Source organism: Myotis davidii, unplaced genomic scaffold (genome assembly GCF_000327345.1).
Source record: "Myotis davidii unplaced genomic scaffold, ASM32734v1 scaffold758, whole genome shotgun sequence".
NCBI classification, from domain to species: Eukaryota; Metazoa; Chordata; class Mammalia; order Chiroptera; family Vespertilionidae; genus Myotis; species Myotis davidii.
This window is the reverse complement of record NW_006288951.1, coordinates 414857-429236: the sequence shown is the minus strand read 5'-3', so window position 1 is coordinate 429236 and position 14380 is coordinate 414857. Positions and strand designations below refer to the sequence as shown.

At 45.2% G+C, this 14380-nt stretch overlaps 1 protein-coding gene and 1 pseudogene across 2 annotated transcripts in view; one reads left to right on the top strand and one right to left on the bottom strand.

The window, feature by feature from the left end:
- Window positions 1–14077, top strand: part of ZNF2 (zinc finger protein 2) — a 37144-nt gene extending 23067 nt beyond the window's left edge. The window contains exons 1-5 of one of the 2 annotated variants that reach the window (XM_006761153.2): window positions 809–1102; window positions 1823–1911; window positions 8109–8214; window positions 8752–8838; window positions 11452–14077. In XM_006761153.2, the coding sequence (XP_006761216.1) occupies window positions 1879–1911; window positions 8109–8214; window positions 8752–8838; window positions 11452–12719 (1494 nt within the window). In that variant the 5' untranslated portion in view covers window positions 809–1102; window positions 1823–1878 and the 3' untranslated portion in view covers window positions 12720–14077. Of the gene's footprint in view, window positions 1–808; window positions 1103–1822; window positions 1912–8108; window positions 8215–8751; window positions 8839–11451 lie in introns of those variants that run through there. The other variant, XM_006761152.2, reaches the window with a different exon arrangement.
- LOC102763782 lies at window positions 6169–7298 on the bottom strand (annotated as a pseudogene).
- Window positions 14078–14380: the final 303 nt, after the last annotated feature.

The following is a 14380-nucleotide window of genomic DNA, read 5'->3' as shown; positions in this document are numbered from 1 at the left end:
TCCATCCTCCTGGCAAGAGGCGGGGGGTGCCGAGAAATGTCATCTTTACTCTGGGAAGCCTAAGGCCTGGCTAAAACTGCGGACTCTACTGAGGCCAAACAAAACCTCGCGGTTTGTAGCGAAACACAGGCAGTCTTGCTGATTTGATTTTCTTTCCTGGGATTTGATCTGGGTGGAAAATTAGTTACTTTATAGTGGGAGGATAAGCAAGAGAGCATGCACCAGCCTGGGAGCTGCTGGGGAGTCTGGAGGCGCTGCAGGTTCATCTCCTTGCGGTTCGCGGGACCTGGCTTTTTCTGGGTTGAGGTAATTTCCGGGGCTGAGATCCTACTTTCCCTTATTCCGAGGTGCAGCCCGTAATAAACATCCCGGGTTACTTGGGGTGATCTCCGTCCCCACCACAAGGGTCCTAAAGCCGGGGAGACGCAGTAGAGGGGAAGCCACGCAGGCGCCTCCCCTCCGAGCCAGCTCAGCAGCCGAGGCGGGAATCCTGTGGTTGGGGGCGCGGCCCTCCGCGGGGTCCAGTTGCAGGGAGTGAGGGTTCCGAGCGAGGTGCGGTTCGGCGCGGCCGAGGGCATCTTTTGGGACCAGAGCCCAGAGACGGCCTAGGAAGGGGTAACCTTTCTTGTGCCGGGAAGGCGACTTCCGAGCGGCCGAGCACTCCCGGGGGCCTGCACTCGCAGACGGGAAACAAGGCCGGGACAGCGGAAGGCTGCCTGACTGGAGTGCCCAGGAGCCTCTGGGAAGCAGCGTCCGGTGACGTGCTACACCGTGCAGAGGGTTCTGGGAGTTGTAGTTCGACCTTGTTTTCGGGCTGGCGGGTCTTGGACCCGCTGGCTCCTAGATGCCTCTGTCTCTGGCCTGGCTTCCTCAGTGTCTAGCGTGAGATCGAGCCTGGGTGGAGGAGGGCTGAGTGCGGGTCCTCTAAACCCGAGTGGCTGGAGGGAGTGCGCAGGGAGCCCCCGGGTAGGCGCCCGGCGGCGCGGTGAGGGTCGCGCGCTTCCCCGGGCCTCTGGATGGACAGAGCGGTGGACCCTGGTCTCGCAGTGGGGGCCTTCTGCACGGCCTAGGGAGGGAGTCGCCGTTCAACCTGGGGGCACAGGTGAGAATTTCGGAGGAATACGCGGTGCCTGCTGTAGAGATGAAAGGAGAAAGGCTGCCCTCTGGCTGGGGCCGGCTTGAATGGACAGCATCCGACTTCTCTGGGAGATCCCCTTCCCGGAGAGAGCCGCTACCTGCATTGCCTGCTTGCCTGCAGGGTGCGCCTGCCTCCTTGCCCCCAATCTACAGATCTGTTTGACTTTTGATAACGACTAACTCTTGTTGGGAAGGAGATACGACCCTTTTGGCAGATGGGGAAAGCTAGGATTTGAGAAATCACAAGATTTGTCTAGAATCCTTGATATTTTCCTTCAAGACCCATCGCTTTACTGCGAAAGCAAGTATTGTATCCGAAAAACCAGTGTTCAAAAAGAATTTAGCCTTCCTCCCTCCAGTGAGCCTGGAATAGAGCCGGAGTGAATCTTTAAGGGAGACAGGGATTGACACAGATTCTTTGATTATTATTTTGACTATTGCTCAGCAGATGACAGAAATATGTGTTTGACTTATGTGTCTAGAGGAGTTCTGTTGAAGTTTAAGGAAGCGGAGGATAGGAGGAGCCTGAGGCAGCCATGGTCATGGCCGTCTTGATTCAGAGATGTGGGATTTTCCTTTGGTTCCCTGGGTGATTCTTTTAGGTGACAAGTAGATGTGTGTGGCAGTTTTAGCGAGTTCACTGTAAGGCAAGAGTAATCATCCTGGCTCCTTTCTCCACTTCTAGAGTCATTTTCTGAAGACTCGGACCTTCTCCATGCTGGGAACCCAGAAGAAAGGGGCATGCTAGCTGTGCTGCTGACCCCTGCAGCCCAGGTGGGTCTAGATTACTTCTTTTTCCCCTTCTGTTCTCAGATCATGGATATGGTTTCTTCCACTGTTATGGAATTGCTCAGCTCTGAGTCCTAGACCACTGTGTTTACCCTGATAAACTGGGGAGAGATGAACTTCATGACACATGTTCCTCACTGTGCAGAACTTTCCCTCCTGGCATTACCTCTCCCCTCCCCACTTAGTGCTTAATGCACACTTACTAGCTCTGCAGTAATGTAGTTGGCCTCATGGTGAAAGGCAACGTAACTTGCTCCTATCTCATGAAGTTAAGGAGGAGGTAAGATGTAGATAAGTAAAATAGTTCAATAGCAAGAAGAAATATACATACATATTTTTAAATGCAGAAATGACTGGCAGGGACAAGTCATAATAGAACCTGGAAGAGGTTTGCCATCCTCTAGAATATTGGGGGGAGGGGGGGCGGGAAGACTGGGATCAAAAGCTGCACTTTCAAAAACAAGAGAGTGTGGAGTTGGAGGGTATAATATAGGAATGTTCCAAGAAAGACCAGCTTTAGCAAAGAAAAGTCTCCAAGTGATGAGAGAGTTGGAGGTCTTTAAGGGGTGTGTGTGTATCTCTGTGGAGTGAGCAGGAGTATGGTGAGGGAAGTTGGGGTATGTTGTAGCCAGACCACAGGAAAACCTACACTGGGTCTTATTCCCAAGGCCCACAGGATGAAACGTGCCACGGCCAATTGGAGAGAGAAGATTGGTCAAAATGCTTCTCTAGGGGCTGGCCTAGGACACCGAGAAAGGCAGACCCGGGGTAAAGGCTCTGGAACCACTTTTTAGCCTCAGCTCTGGCCTCATAGCACACAGGTGCAAAAGGTTCGTGTGAAACTCTGGGAGAAAACACCAGTACTGGTTCTGATGTGTGAATTTGTAGATTTCCTTCAGTGGAAAGGAAGGATGGAGAGAAAGTCAGAAGCATCTGCTGGACAGTGTCTGCTTAGTCTGCCCATGCCCCCAGCACCAGCACATGCACACTGACCAGTAGCTCCATAAATGAATTTGATTACTGAGGTTTTCTCAGGGAACTGACCTCTGAAAGGAACTGCCAGTTTGTCTGTTATTTTGAGCATTGTTTGTAAAGAAAGAAGACTATAAATTACAGTTGCTCCCTGAACAACATGGTTTGAACTGCACAGGTCCAATTATATGCCAGTTTTTTTCAATCCTATATAAAAGCATAATATGCAAATCGATGGAAGGGCAGAACGACTGGTCGCTATGATGCGCACTGACCACCAAGAGGCAGATGCTCAATGCAGGAGCTGCTCCCTGGTGGTCAGTGCGCTCCCACAGCGGGAGTGCTGCTCAGCCAGATGGCTTAGCCCAGCGATGGTGGTGGGAGCCTCTCCTGTCTCTGCTGCAGGCGGGCAGTAAGGAGCAAGGGGTCCCAGACTGCTAGAGGGATGTCTGCCTGCCAGCTTAGGGGGCTTAGGGATTGGGCCTAAACTGGCAGGCAGACATCCCCCGAGGGGTCCCAGACTGCGAGATGGTGCAGGCTGGGCTGAGGCCCTCCAACCCCCCAGTGCATGAATCTCGTGCACCGGGCCTTTAGTATATATTATAAATATATTTCCTAGTGATTTCCTTAATAAAGTTTTCTTTAGCTTACTTAAAAATACAGTATACAATATGTGTAACATACAAAAATGTGTTAATCGACTTTATGTTATTGGTAAGGATAGGCTATTAGTAGTTAAATCTTGGGGAAGTCAAAAGTTATATGTGAATTTTCAGCTGTGCAGGGTGGGATATCAGCACTCCTAAGCTCCCTGTTGTTCAGGGGTCAACTGTGTTTTGCTTGTGTTGATCACTCCTGAAGTGTTTGGCCTTAAGGGACCATCAACTAAAATAAGAGCGTAGTGATTTCATACTTCAAGTATTAGAATACTGAATTAAGTTATTTTGGGCAGGGGATTTTCAAAGTAGGTAGTTCTTTAAATGTATTTCATTATGTGAATTATTTGATCAGTTGTTCTTGAAGAGCTATGCCATACACTTTACAATACTGAATATAAACAGTTAATCTTTATATTCATACATACGTTCAGGGAGCTATGACAACAGTGGTGGTTCACAAAGGGATAAGACTGGTTCATTTGCTAGCATCCCACGGACTGATCTATTTTAATGCATCTCATTTAAGTTGAATTTGTATAGAAATTTTTTACAGAATTAGAAAAATGATTAGACATATCACTTAGCAGCAGTAAGCAGACTCAGCTACACATTCAAAGGAGCATTACCCACCCTGCTCCCTCGCCCCACATTTCAGCAGACAGTCTAAACTTTGTGCCTAACATCTAGATCAAGGTTAGGCTAGAGTAAACATTCCTGCAATGTTTGCAGTGTTTGACACACTTTTTTTAAAAGATACAGACACACTTTTTTTTTTTTTTTAATATATTTTATTGATTTTCCACAGAGAGGAAGGGAGAGAGATAGAGAGTCAGAAACATCGATGAGAGAGAAACATCGATCAGCTGCCTCCTGCACATTCCCCACCGGGGATGTGCCCGCAACCCAGGTACATGCCCTTGACCGGAATCGAACCTGGGACCTTTCAGTCCGCAGGCCGACGCTCTATCCACTGAGCCAAACCGGTTTCGGCCAGACACACTTTTATTAAATAACTTCACAACAATTACTTCTAAGGCCAATTCTGAGAATGTAACCTTTCTGTGTGCCCCCACAAAAGGTAATTTTTGTGTATTTCTTTATTGATAAATACACAAGATTGTTATAAAAATAACGTTGAAATCAATCTATTTTAAGTCTCTGAAATATCAACAGCTCTCCTTCACATCACACTCAAAATTTAAAAAAAGAAAAAAAGGCTGTTTCATTCCCAGTTTCGACCAAATTTCTTTCTCTAATTCTTCTTCTTCTTTTTTTTTTTAATCCTCACCCGAGGATATTTTTTTTCCATTGATTTCTAGAGAGAGTGGACTGAATCGAACCTGCAACCCTTCAGCCTGCAGGCTGATACTCTAACTACTAAGTAAAACTGGCCAGGGCCTTTTCCTAATTCTTATGTCCTCAAATACATCCTTTAAATCAGAGGTGACCAACCTTTTGGACCTCACAGACCACTAGTGGTCCGCGGACCACCGGTTGGCAACCACTGCTTTAAACCTCCATCCAAAGACTTAGTTGTTGGAAAAACATTAATTTGTAAAGTCCAATGCTTACATACTATCTTTTTTCCCTCACTTTATTTTATTTCAAGAAAAACTTTTAAATATAATAATGTTACATGCAGTAAACCTTAATATTTCAAGAAAAATGATCTTAAATATAATAATGTTACATGCAGTAAACAATATCTCAAGAAAAACGATTTTAAATATGATAATGTTACGTGCAATAAACACCAGTTGTTCAATAAAAATAATCTTACATATAATATTACATGCAGTAAACATTAATTTTCAAGAATAAAAGGATTTTAAGTATAATAATATTACCAAAGTTACTAACATAGTATGATATCACAAAAGTTGTAGGAAATACTAAAAATCTGAAAATAACAGGATTGCTTCTATTATATTCTAGAATATTTTTCCCCCTCTGGCATCATAAGGCAGTTCCCTTTTTATTTTTCTAGGAAACTCCATACTGTTTTCCACAGTGGTTGCACCAGTCTGCATTCCCACAAGCAGTGCACGAGGGTTCCTTTTTCTGTGCGTCCTCGCCAGCACTTGTCGTTTGTTGATGATAGCCATTATGACAGGTGTGAGTTGATACCTCATTGTCGTTTTGATTTGCATCTCTCGGATGATTAATGACTTTGAGCATGTTTTCATGTCTCTTGGCCTCCCCCACAGCTGAGATATCTCTCCAGGACTTCGGTTGCTGTCTGTGGGTGCCTGGCCAGCTCTTTCATGTCTCCGCCCCTCTTCCCAGTCTCTATGTGGTCTCCACCTTTGGTTCTTAGATATCAGGGTCCTCTTCTGTTGAGTTTTCCATTGATTATTTAGGAAGCCTTTCCATATTTCAGTTGTATTTCCAGCTTGTTCTCGGGAGTATGTCCATGCAGCATCCACCTACTCTGCCGCCATTTTTAATCCCTTACATACTATCTTGAGGGAAGGGCAGTCCTATCACTTCAACCTCAAGCTCAGTGAAGGCAGTGGCCACCTTCTTCTGCATCCCCCTACAGGACTTAGACCTTAACATTTAGAATAGTTCTTGGTTTACTAGTATAGGCAGGCAAGCTGGAGGCTGAACTTTATTTCCTCCTCTTTCCTCCTTGGTGTTTCCCTCCTTTCCTCTTGCACCCAAGCCAGGTAGCCCAGAATTCATCTTGCCTCCCAAGCCTCCTTGGCTCTTCCCCTCCCATCCCTCTGGGTGGGTGGACCCCCCTTCCTCTTGCCTCCAGGACCCTGCTCCCCCCCTTTCTCTTGCTCATTTGGCTCATTTTCCTCCTCTTGGCCTCTCCCTTCTGGTCCTCCTCTCTCATCTGCTTATAGGTGGCCCTCATCACGTCCAACCGAGGCTTTTTGCTGTTCATGACTCACAGCATCTCCAACTGGCTTTTTTTCTCCCCTGAAAAGTCCTTGAAAGGGCTTGAAACTTCCTCTTCTTGCCAGATCCTTGGGGCACCTTCTCTTTGGGAGGTGCACCTGGAAGTGCCCCACAGAAGCAGTGGAGACCTTGGCCACTTGCAAGGCATGGCCCTGCTCCTCCTGACTCTGGTGTCTGGTAGGGTGCATGTCGGCCTGTGCACGTGGGCTAAATTATGCAGCGGATTCCGCTCGTTCTTGGCCACCTGTTTCTTCTTAGCCTGAATCTACTTGGTGTACAGATCAAGATCCTCTAAGGGGTCAGCATTGCTGGACACCTTGATCAACCATTCCTTGGTGTTGTCGCGGGCGTGCTGGTAGCCCCAGCGGTGCCACCATGGCCACTCACCTCACCCCACACCAGAGTGGTTTTCTTCTTGGGTCAAATGCCCTTGAGGCGTGCGAACTGCTGCCAGCTTATAAGCTGCATGGCCAGGGCACCAACTTCTTGTGTGGCAGGCAAGTGGTGGGCTCCGGCAGCCACACCACCAGTGCCTCCTCCTTGAGCTCCATGGTTGCTTAGCAGCTGCATGTTGTCCCGCACCAAGGCCCACGGTTCAGCCTCCGGGTATGGGTCCCTGCACTGCAGGCCCATGAAGGGCTTCCAGTCAGAGGCCAGCAGGTTACCCAGGTGGAACTCCAGCTCCAGCTCCTGGTGCACCGTGATGCGCTGCATTTTCTTGGCTTCATCCTGCTCGGTCTTTGCCAGAAGCTTCTCCATGCTCTGTACCTCCATGGCTCCAGTTTGACTCACTAGCTCTAGAAGACAGATCCTGTTTGATACACTTCTGTTCCCCTTCCCACCTCTGTTCCCACGCAAACTTTTATAGAACACCCCGTTTAAAACGTTGTTTCTACTGATTCTTGTTGAAGTGTTCCTTCCTTCCTTCAACTGTCTGACTGATACAGTGTGCCAGATACAGTGCCAAGGCTGCTTCAGTGAGGGAAAACAGAACTGGCCTCTGCTCTCCAGGTGCTTAATGGTGAGTGAGACAGAGAGATATTGATCAGAAAGTCTCCTCAATGTGTGCATGATCTAAGAGAAGGGAAGGAACATGGTGCTACAACCCAGAGAGTCTGGGAAGGCTTCCCTGAAGGGTAACACCTGAGCTGAGATCTGAAACGTGAGTGGGATTTGGAGAGCTGAAGGATGTACAAGGGGAGAGCATTGTGGAAAGGCGGCCACACACAGCCCAGAGATTGCAGAAGGAGCAGTGTATGGTGGAGTTGAGGGCAGATGACAGGAAGGAGTCAGACCCATCAGGCATCTATGATGCTGGCAATTCAGATATGTCAAAGACAAGTCATAGTGCTTCTTTTAAGTGGAAAGGTATGTATGTATAAGAAAAAACATACTGTATATAGGGTTCAGTACTGTCTGCAGTTTCAGGCATCTGCTGTGGATCTTAGAACATGTTCCTCACGAATAAAGGGGGACTGTTATACACCAGAGAATCTTAGTGTTGGAAAAAAGGGATGTTAGAGTTCATTTTGTCTAGCCTTCCCATCCTTCATGTCTTCCTTCTTCTGTCTGTCACTTTGAGTCCTTCCCAAAGACCTCTGGAAGGTGGTTCTTTGGTGAGCATGGATGTATTTGGTTTTTCAGGAGTCGCTCATGATCAGGGATATGGCTGAGGCTCTCGTCCAGTGGAGACAGCTGAACCCTCCGCAGGCAGATGTGCCTCAGAAGCATAGGAATCTGGTCTTGCTGGGTAAGGATAGTTCCTCGGTCCCTGTGAGCTTTGCTTCCTCAGTTCCAAGGAACTCGGAGGTTCTTAGATTAACCAGTTAACTGCCATGATATTTTGAATTTAATTTAAAAGGTCCACCACTTTTATCTATAGTTGCTTATGGCATACAAATGGTTAAAAGAGTCTTAATTTCTAAAGGGCCTGAGACATGTAATTTCTGCTTTTTGTTTCTGGATATTGTTAACCCCTACAGTCAGAAATGGACTCCTTTTTATTGAATTAGTAATAGCCTTCTTTTCTATTATCTGACCAAAGATATTAAGATGAAGTTCTAGTAAAAATACCTCTTAAGAAGTGGGTGCTTATTATTTTAATAGGGAGAGGTAGAAATAGGGACTTAATTGTCCTGAACTCAAATAGACCCCATATCAACCTTCCTGTCTCCTGAGCACTGGTGAGGGAGAAATCCAGAACCCACCTCTCATATAGTGTCTTTCCTAATGACCAAAGAGCTAATCCTGGGCTTTTTACCAGACTTCTTTTTCTTTCCATGAACAGGGCTTCCAATTTCCAAGCCTGATGTAATCTCTCAATTGGAGTCTGGGGAGAAGCCGGAGAGAGAAGCCTCAAAAACCACTAGTCCAGGTGAGTGCACGTTGGAAACAGAGAACTTAAAACCCTCATGGCCATTAAAATGCTTGTGAAGGAGCCTTTCAGATTTTGCTAGACCATAGAAAAGTTGAAGTCCCTTTCTCCTGTGCCACACTTTACCCTCTGTGGATGGTGATCCTATATAATAAAAGGCTAATATGCAAATTGACCAAATTGCAGAATGACCGGTTGCTATGACGTGCACTGACCACCCACGGGCAGATGCTCAACACAGGGGCTTCCCTGAATGGTCAGTGCACTCCCACAGGGGGAGCACTGCTCAGCCAGAAGTGGGGAGTGGGCTTAAACTGTCAGTTGGACATCCCCTATGGGCTCCTGGACTGCAGAAGGACACAGGCTGGGCTGAGGTGGCCTCACCCTCCACCCCACGCCCCCTGAGTGCACAAATTTTGTGCACTTGGGCCTCTAGTCTGTTATAAATTCATAATTTTATATTTTAGAAAGTACTTTCTACTCTTTTAAACCAATCCCCCCTCTCCCCAATTAGGTGAAATGAAAGTAGCATTTTAATGTATGTTAATAATTTGCATGGGTGCAAGGCTCTAAACCAGGCTTTTCATGTATGTTATTTTACCGCTGAGGGTAGTGTAACTCTTTGTCTAACAGCAATGGCTATAAATTGATCTCTGGATTTCCCCTTGCCTTCTTCTATTTAAGCAGAGGCAGCATAGCATGTGGTTATGAGTTCAGACTTAGGACCCAGCCTTCCCAGGTCCAAGCCAAAATTTCAGCTACTCAAGCTCTGTGACCTGTAATAAGTTAATTATCCTCTTAGCTGGAAGTCCATTTCCTGTAACCTGTATCTATCTATTTGTCCTTTAAAATCTCAGGCACTTCCCTAATTAGGATATGTAGTTGAGAACATTTGATTATATTGACTTATTATATATACCATCATGGTTGGAATGGATATTAAAGACCAGTTAAGCCTGGAAATGTTTAAACGTTTTTAGCAGTGAAGCTTCCCCTCCAAATCTTTACTGAAAAGGCTAGCATTTGGGGGTAGCAATCCTGACAGGTTGGGGACCAATCTGAGTACATGGGATTTGACCTTGCCCTCTCTACATGCTATTCATTTAAAAAGAAAACCAACCAACTTAGTTTTATTTTACTCTTTGCAGTTTGTGGGGTATAGAGCAGTCAGAGAATGACTAGTTGCTTCTGAATTACTAAGCTTTGTGATGATTTGAATTTGTAGATATTTTTTTAAAGTGTGTTTTTATTGATATTAGAGAGAGAGAAAGGGAAAGGGAGAGAAACATGGATGTGAAAGAGAAACGTCAATTGGCTGCCTCCTGCACGGCCCCTATTGGGGACTGAGCCCACAACCCAGGCATGTATGTGCCCTACTGGGAACATTTTTTTAAATATATTTTTTATTGATTTCAGAGAGGAAGGGAGAGGAAGAGAAAGATAGAAATATCAATGATGAGAGAGAATCATTAATTGGCTGCCTTCTGCATGCCCCCTACTGGGGATTGAGCCCACAAGCCGGGCATATGCCCTTGACCGGAATTGAACCCAGAACCCTTCAGTCTGAAGGCCAACACTCTATCCACTGAGCAAAACTGGCTAGGCCACTACTGGGAATTGAACTGGCGACCTCTTGGTGCATGGGATAACACTCAACCAACTGAGCCACACTGGCCAGCGTGAATTTGTAGATCTTGACCATTTTGAATGCTAGTTCCTAGAATATGTGTCTCGTCTCAAGACAGTAGAATGTAGAGGGCCGCCTGGGAGGCACCTAGGCATTTTCTTGTAATTATTGTCAGCTGAACTCAGAGCATAGGCAGAGCCACGCCCTGGGAACATGCTTTCCCCAAGAAGGCTGGACATGTTAATCAGTCAGGGGTGGAACTAGATATGTAAATCTAGGCCTTTAAAATAAAACTGCTGTGTGGCTCAGGCCGCTTTTTGCCGCCTCTCCATCAGAGAGGATGGCGCCCACCTGGCCCCAGCTTAAAATCTATTTCTGCATCTTGGTCTTTCTTTAATTTCTTAATCCCCAGCTCCTCCACTCAGCAAATGGACTGTTTCCTTTTCCATGCGGGACATGGAGAAGAGAGAAACAGCCCCCCACAGTAGAACTAACAGATTTTTGTGTGAGAGTGGTAGTTTTGGAAGGGTTAGTCTGTTAGCGTTGAGTGGGATATTTTGGAATGGGAAAAGATTGGCAGAAGGAGATCATCTAATGAGAGTCATTCTAAAGGTGTGAAGGGATAATGCCACGGTGTGGTGCTGGCAGTGGGCAGTCTCTGGGAAACTATTTCTCTGATCCCAGACCTGTTTCCCCAGACTGTTTTTATACCTCTGCTTAGTCTTGTTCCATTAGTTTTTCTCATTTCCTAGCCGCTGGACAGAGGAATTGTGAAGGCCTACTCACCCTCTCCCTGTATGCAGCTGTACTTCTTTGCCCAGTCATCTTTCTTTTCTCCTGTTCTCTTAAGATTGCAAGGCTGTTTTGAGAGCTTTTAAGTTCATGTGTTCCCTGTAGCATTTTTTGTTTGTTTTACTGTTCCCACCACAGTAATTACTTTACTCTCAGTTTAGGAAATGATACATGTTCATTTTTGTTTCTGTTAGATGGGGAGATAAGACCAGAAGGCAAGGAGCTAACTCGAGAGCAGGATGTTTCTGAAGAAGAGTCAGCCCCTGGAGTGTTAATTGAAAGATTTCCAAAGGAAGGTGACAGTGGATGTGAGGATTCTCTAGAGAGGCAGAAGCAAAACCAGGAGAAACATTTAATACAAGAAGTTGTCACTCAGAAGAAATCTGGGGAGAGAAGTTACCAGTGTGATGAATTTGGAAGAAATTTTGGCCAGAGGTCATTACTTGTTCAACAGCAAGGAGAAAGACTACGTAACTGTGATTCATTGAAAAAGAACCTAAAACAAAATTCAGATCTAATGAGGCATAAGAGAATTTGTGCAGGGAAAAAACCCTGGAAGTGTAATGAGTGTGAGAAAGCCTTTAGTTACTACTCAGCTTTTGTTTTGCATCAGAGAATTCACACAGGAGAAAAGCCCTATGAGTGTAATGAGTGTGGCAAAGCCTTTAGCCAGAGCATACACCTTACTCTCCACCAGAGAATTCATACCGGAGAAAAGCCCTACAAATGTCACGAATGTGGGAAAGCCTTTAGTCACCGATCAGCCCTTATTCGCCATCACATAATTCACACTGGAGAGAAACCCTATGAATGCAATGAATGTGGGAAGGCCTTTAATCAGAGCTCATATCTCACTCAACATCAGCGAATCCACACTGGAGAGAAACCTTATGAGTGTAATGAATGTGGGAAGGCCTTCAGCCAAAGCACATTTCTTACCCAGCATCAGGTCATTCACACTGGAGAGAAACCCTACAAGTGTAATGAATGTGGGAAAGCTTTCAGTGATCGTTCAGGCCTCATCCAGCACCAGAGAACTCATACTGGGGAGAGGCCTTATGAGTGTAATGAATGTGGGAAAGCCTTTGGCTACTGTTCAGCCCTGACTCAACACCAGAGAACTCACACAGGGGAGAAACCCTATAAATGCAGTGATTGTGCCAAAGCCTTCAGTGACCGCTCAGCCCTCATCCGTCATCAAAGAACACACACTGGGGAGAAACCTTACAAGTGTAATGATTGTGGGAAAGCCTTCAGCCAGAGCTCATCTCTCACAAAGCACCAGAAAACTCACACTGGAGAAAAACCTTATAAGTGTAAGGAATGTGGAAAAGCCTTCAGCCAGAGTTCATCCCTTTCTCAACATCAGAAAACTCATGCTGGAGGGAAAACCAAAGAATATGGAAAAGTCTTTAGTGAGCATTCAGCCTTTGGCCAGCAAAATAGAATTCATAATGGTTAAAGACTGTAAATTTTTTCCTGGGTGTGACTAATCATCTGAGTAGTTATCTCAATCAACAATTCTTGAGGGGACAATTGTTGATTGAGATAACTACTCAGATGATTACTCATATCCAGGGAAAAATGAGACCTGTGAGTTACCTAGTCACAAAGTTCCCATGAGGGCAGCTTCCCCTGAATCCACAGCACATTGGCCTGGCAGTTCACTTTTGCACTTTGTGTCTTTTAGATCTTGCTTATTGAGACATCTACTGAAAATCGTTAATTACCAGGGTCAGACCTGTAGCCTAGAAAGGGGGAGTACAAAGAGGCCTTTGATGTTTTCTGTGTTTTAAGCTGAGTTACTTGATAATGCGCTTATTTATGAAGATTTACCTTCATTGTATGTAGTTTGTACTTTAGACTTTTTCATACCATAGTAAAATTTAGTTGTAGGCCTGAACTGACACTGAATATTAGGTTGTGAAAATTTGAAAAGACTTTGAAATACTTGCCTTTCACCATTTTATTCTTGGGTAGAAGAAGATGACATGATATATTTTTTAATTGAAACTTTGAAGGTTATTATTAGAAACGTTTTGAGTGCTGTGTTTTTAATTTTTGAATTTGACTAAGATATATCGTTGTGTAGATTTCTTTGAATTTATCCTGTTAGCTTGAATCTGTAGGTTTATGTCTTTTGTTAAATTGGGGGAATTTTCAGCTATCATTTCTTTGAATACATTTTCAGCCTCCACCTCCCAAACCTCTCCTTCCAGGATGCTGAAACAAATGTTATGTCGTTGCTTGTAATATCACAGGTTCCTGAGACTCTATTCATTGTTTTTCACTATATGTTTATCTTAATCTGCTCAGGCTGTCATTAAAATAACATGCCATAGACTGGGTGGTTCAAACAACAGAAATTTATTCCTCAGAATTATGGAGGATGTAAGTCCAAGATCAAGGTGTCAGCTTCGGTCTCTGGTCCTGGATCTCTTCCTGGCTTTCTTGCCTGCCGTATCCTTACATGGCCTTTCCTTGATGTATGCCTGTGGAAAGAGGCAAGATCTCTCTTCCTTAGCTTTAAAGGCCACCAGTCCTATCAGATTAGGACCCCAACCTTATGACCTCATTTAACCTTAATTACCTCTAAAAAGTCCTTTCTCCAAATACTGTCACATTTGGAAGTAGCATTCAGCATATGAATTTGGGAGGGACACAATTCATAGCATTTGCCCCTGGCCCCCCAAATTCACATTCTTCTCACATGCAAAATACATTCATTTCATCCCAACAACTCTCAAAAGTCTTAACTTATGCTAGCATCAACTCTAACGTCCACAGTTTCACCTACATATCATGTAAAGCAGGTATGGGTTAGACCAGCCGTGGGCAAACTACGGCCCGTGGGCTGGATCTGGCCCGTTTAAATGAATAAAACTAAAAAAAAAAAAAGACCGTACCCTTTTATGTAATGATGTTTACTTTGAATTTATATTAGTTCACACAAACACTCCATCCATGCTTTTGTTCCGGCCCTCCGGTCCAGTTTAAGAACTCATTGTGGCCCTCGAGTCAAAAAGTTTGCCCACCCCTGGGTAGACTCAAGGTACATTTCAGACTCAAGGCACATTCCTCTCTGCTGTGAACTTGTGAAACCAGACCAATGGTGGGACAGGC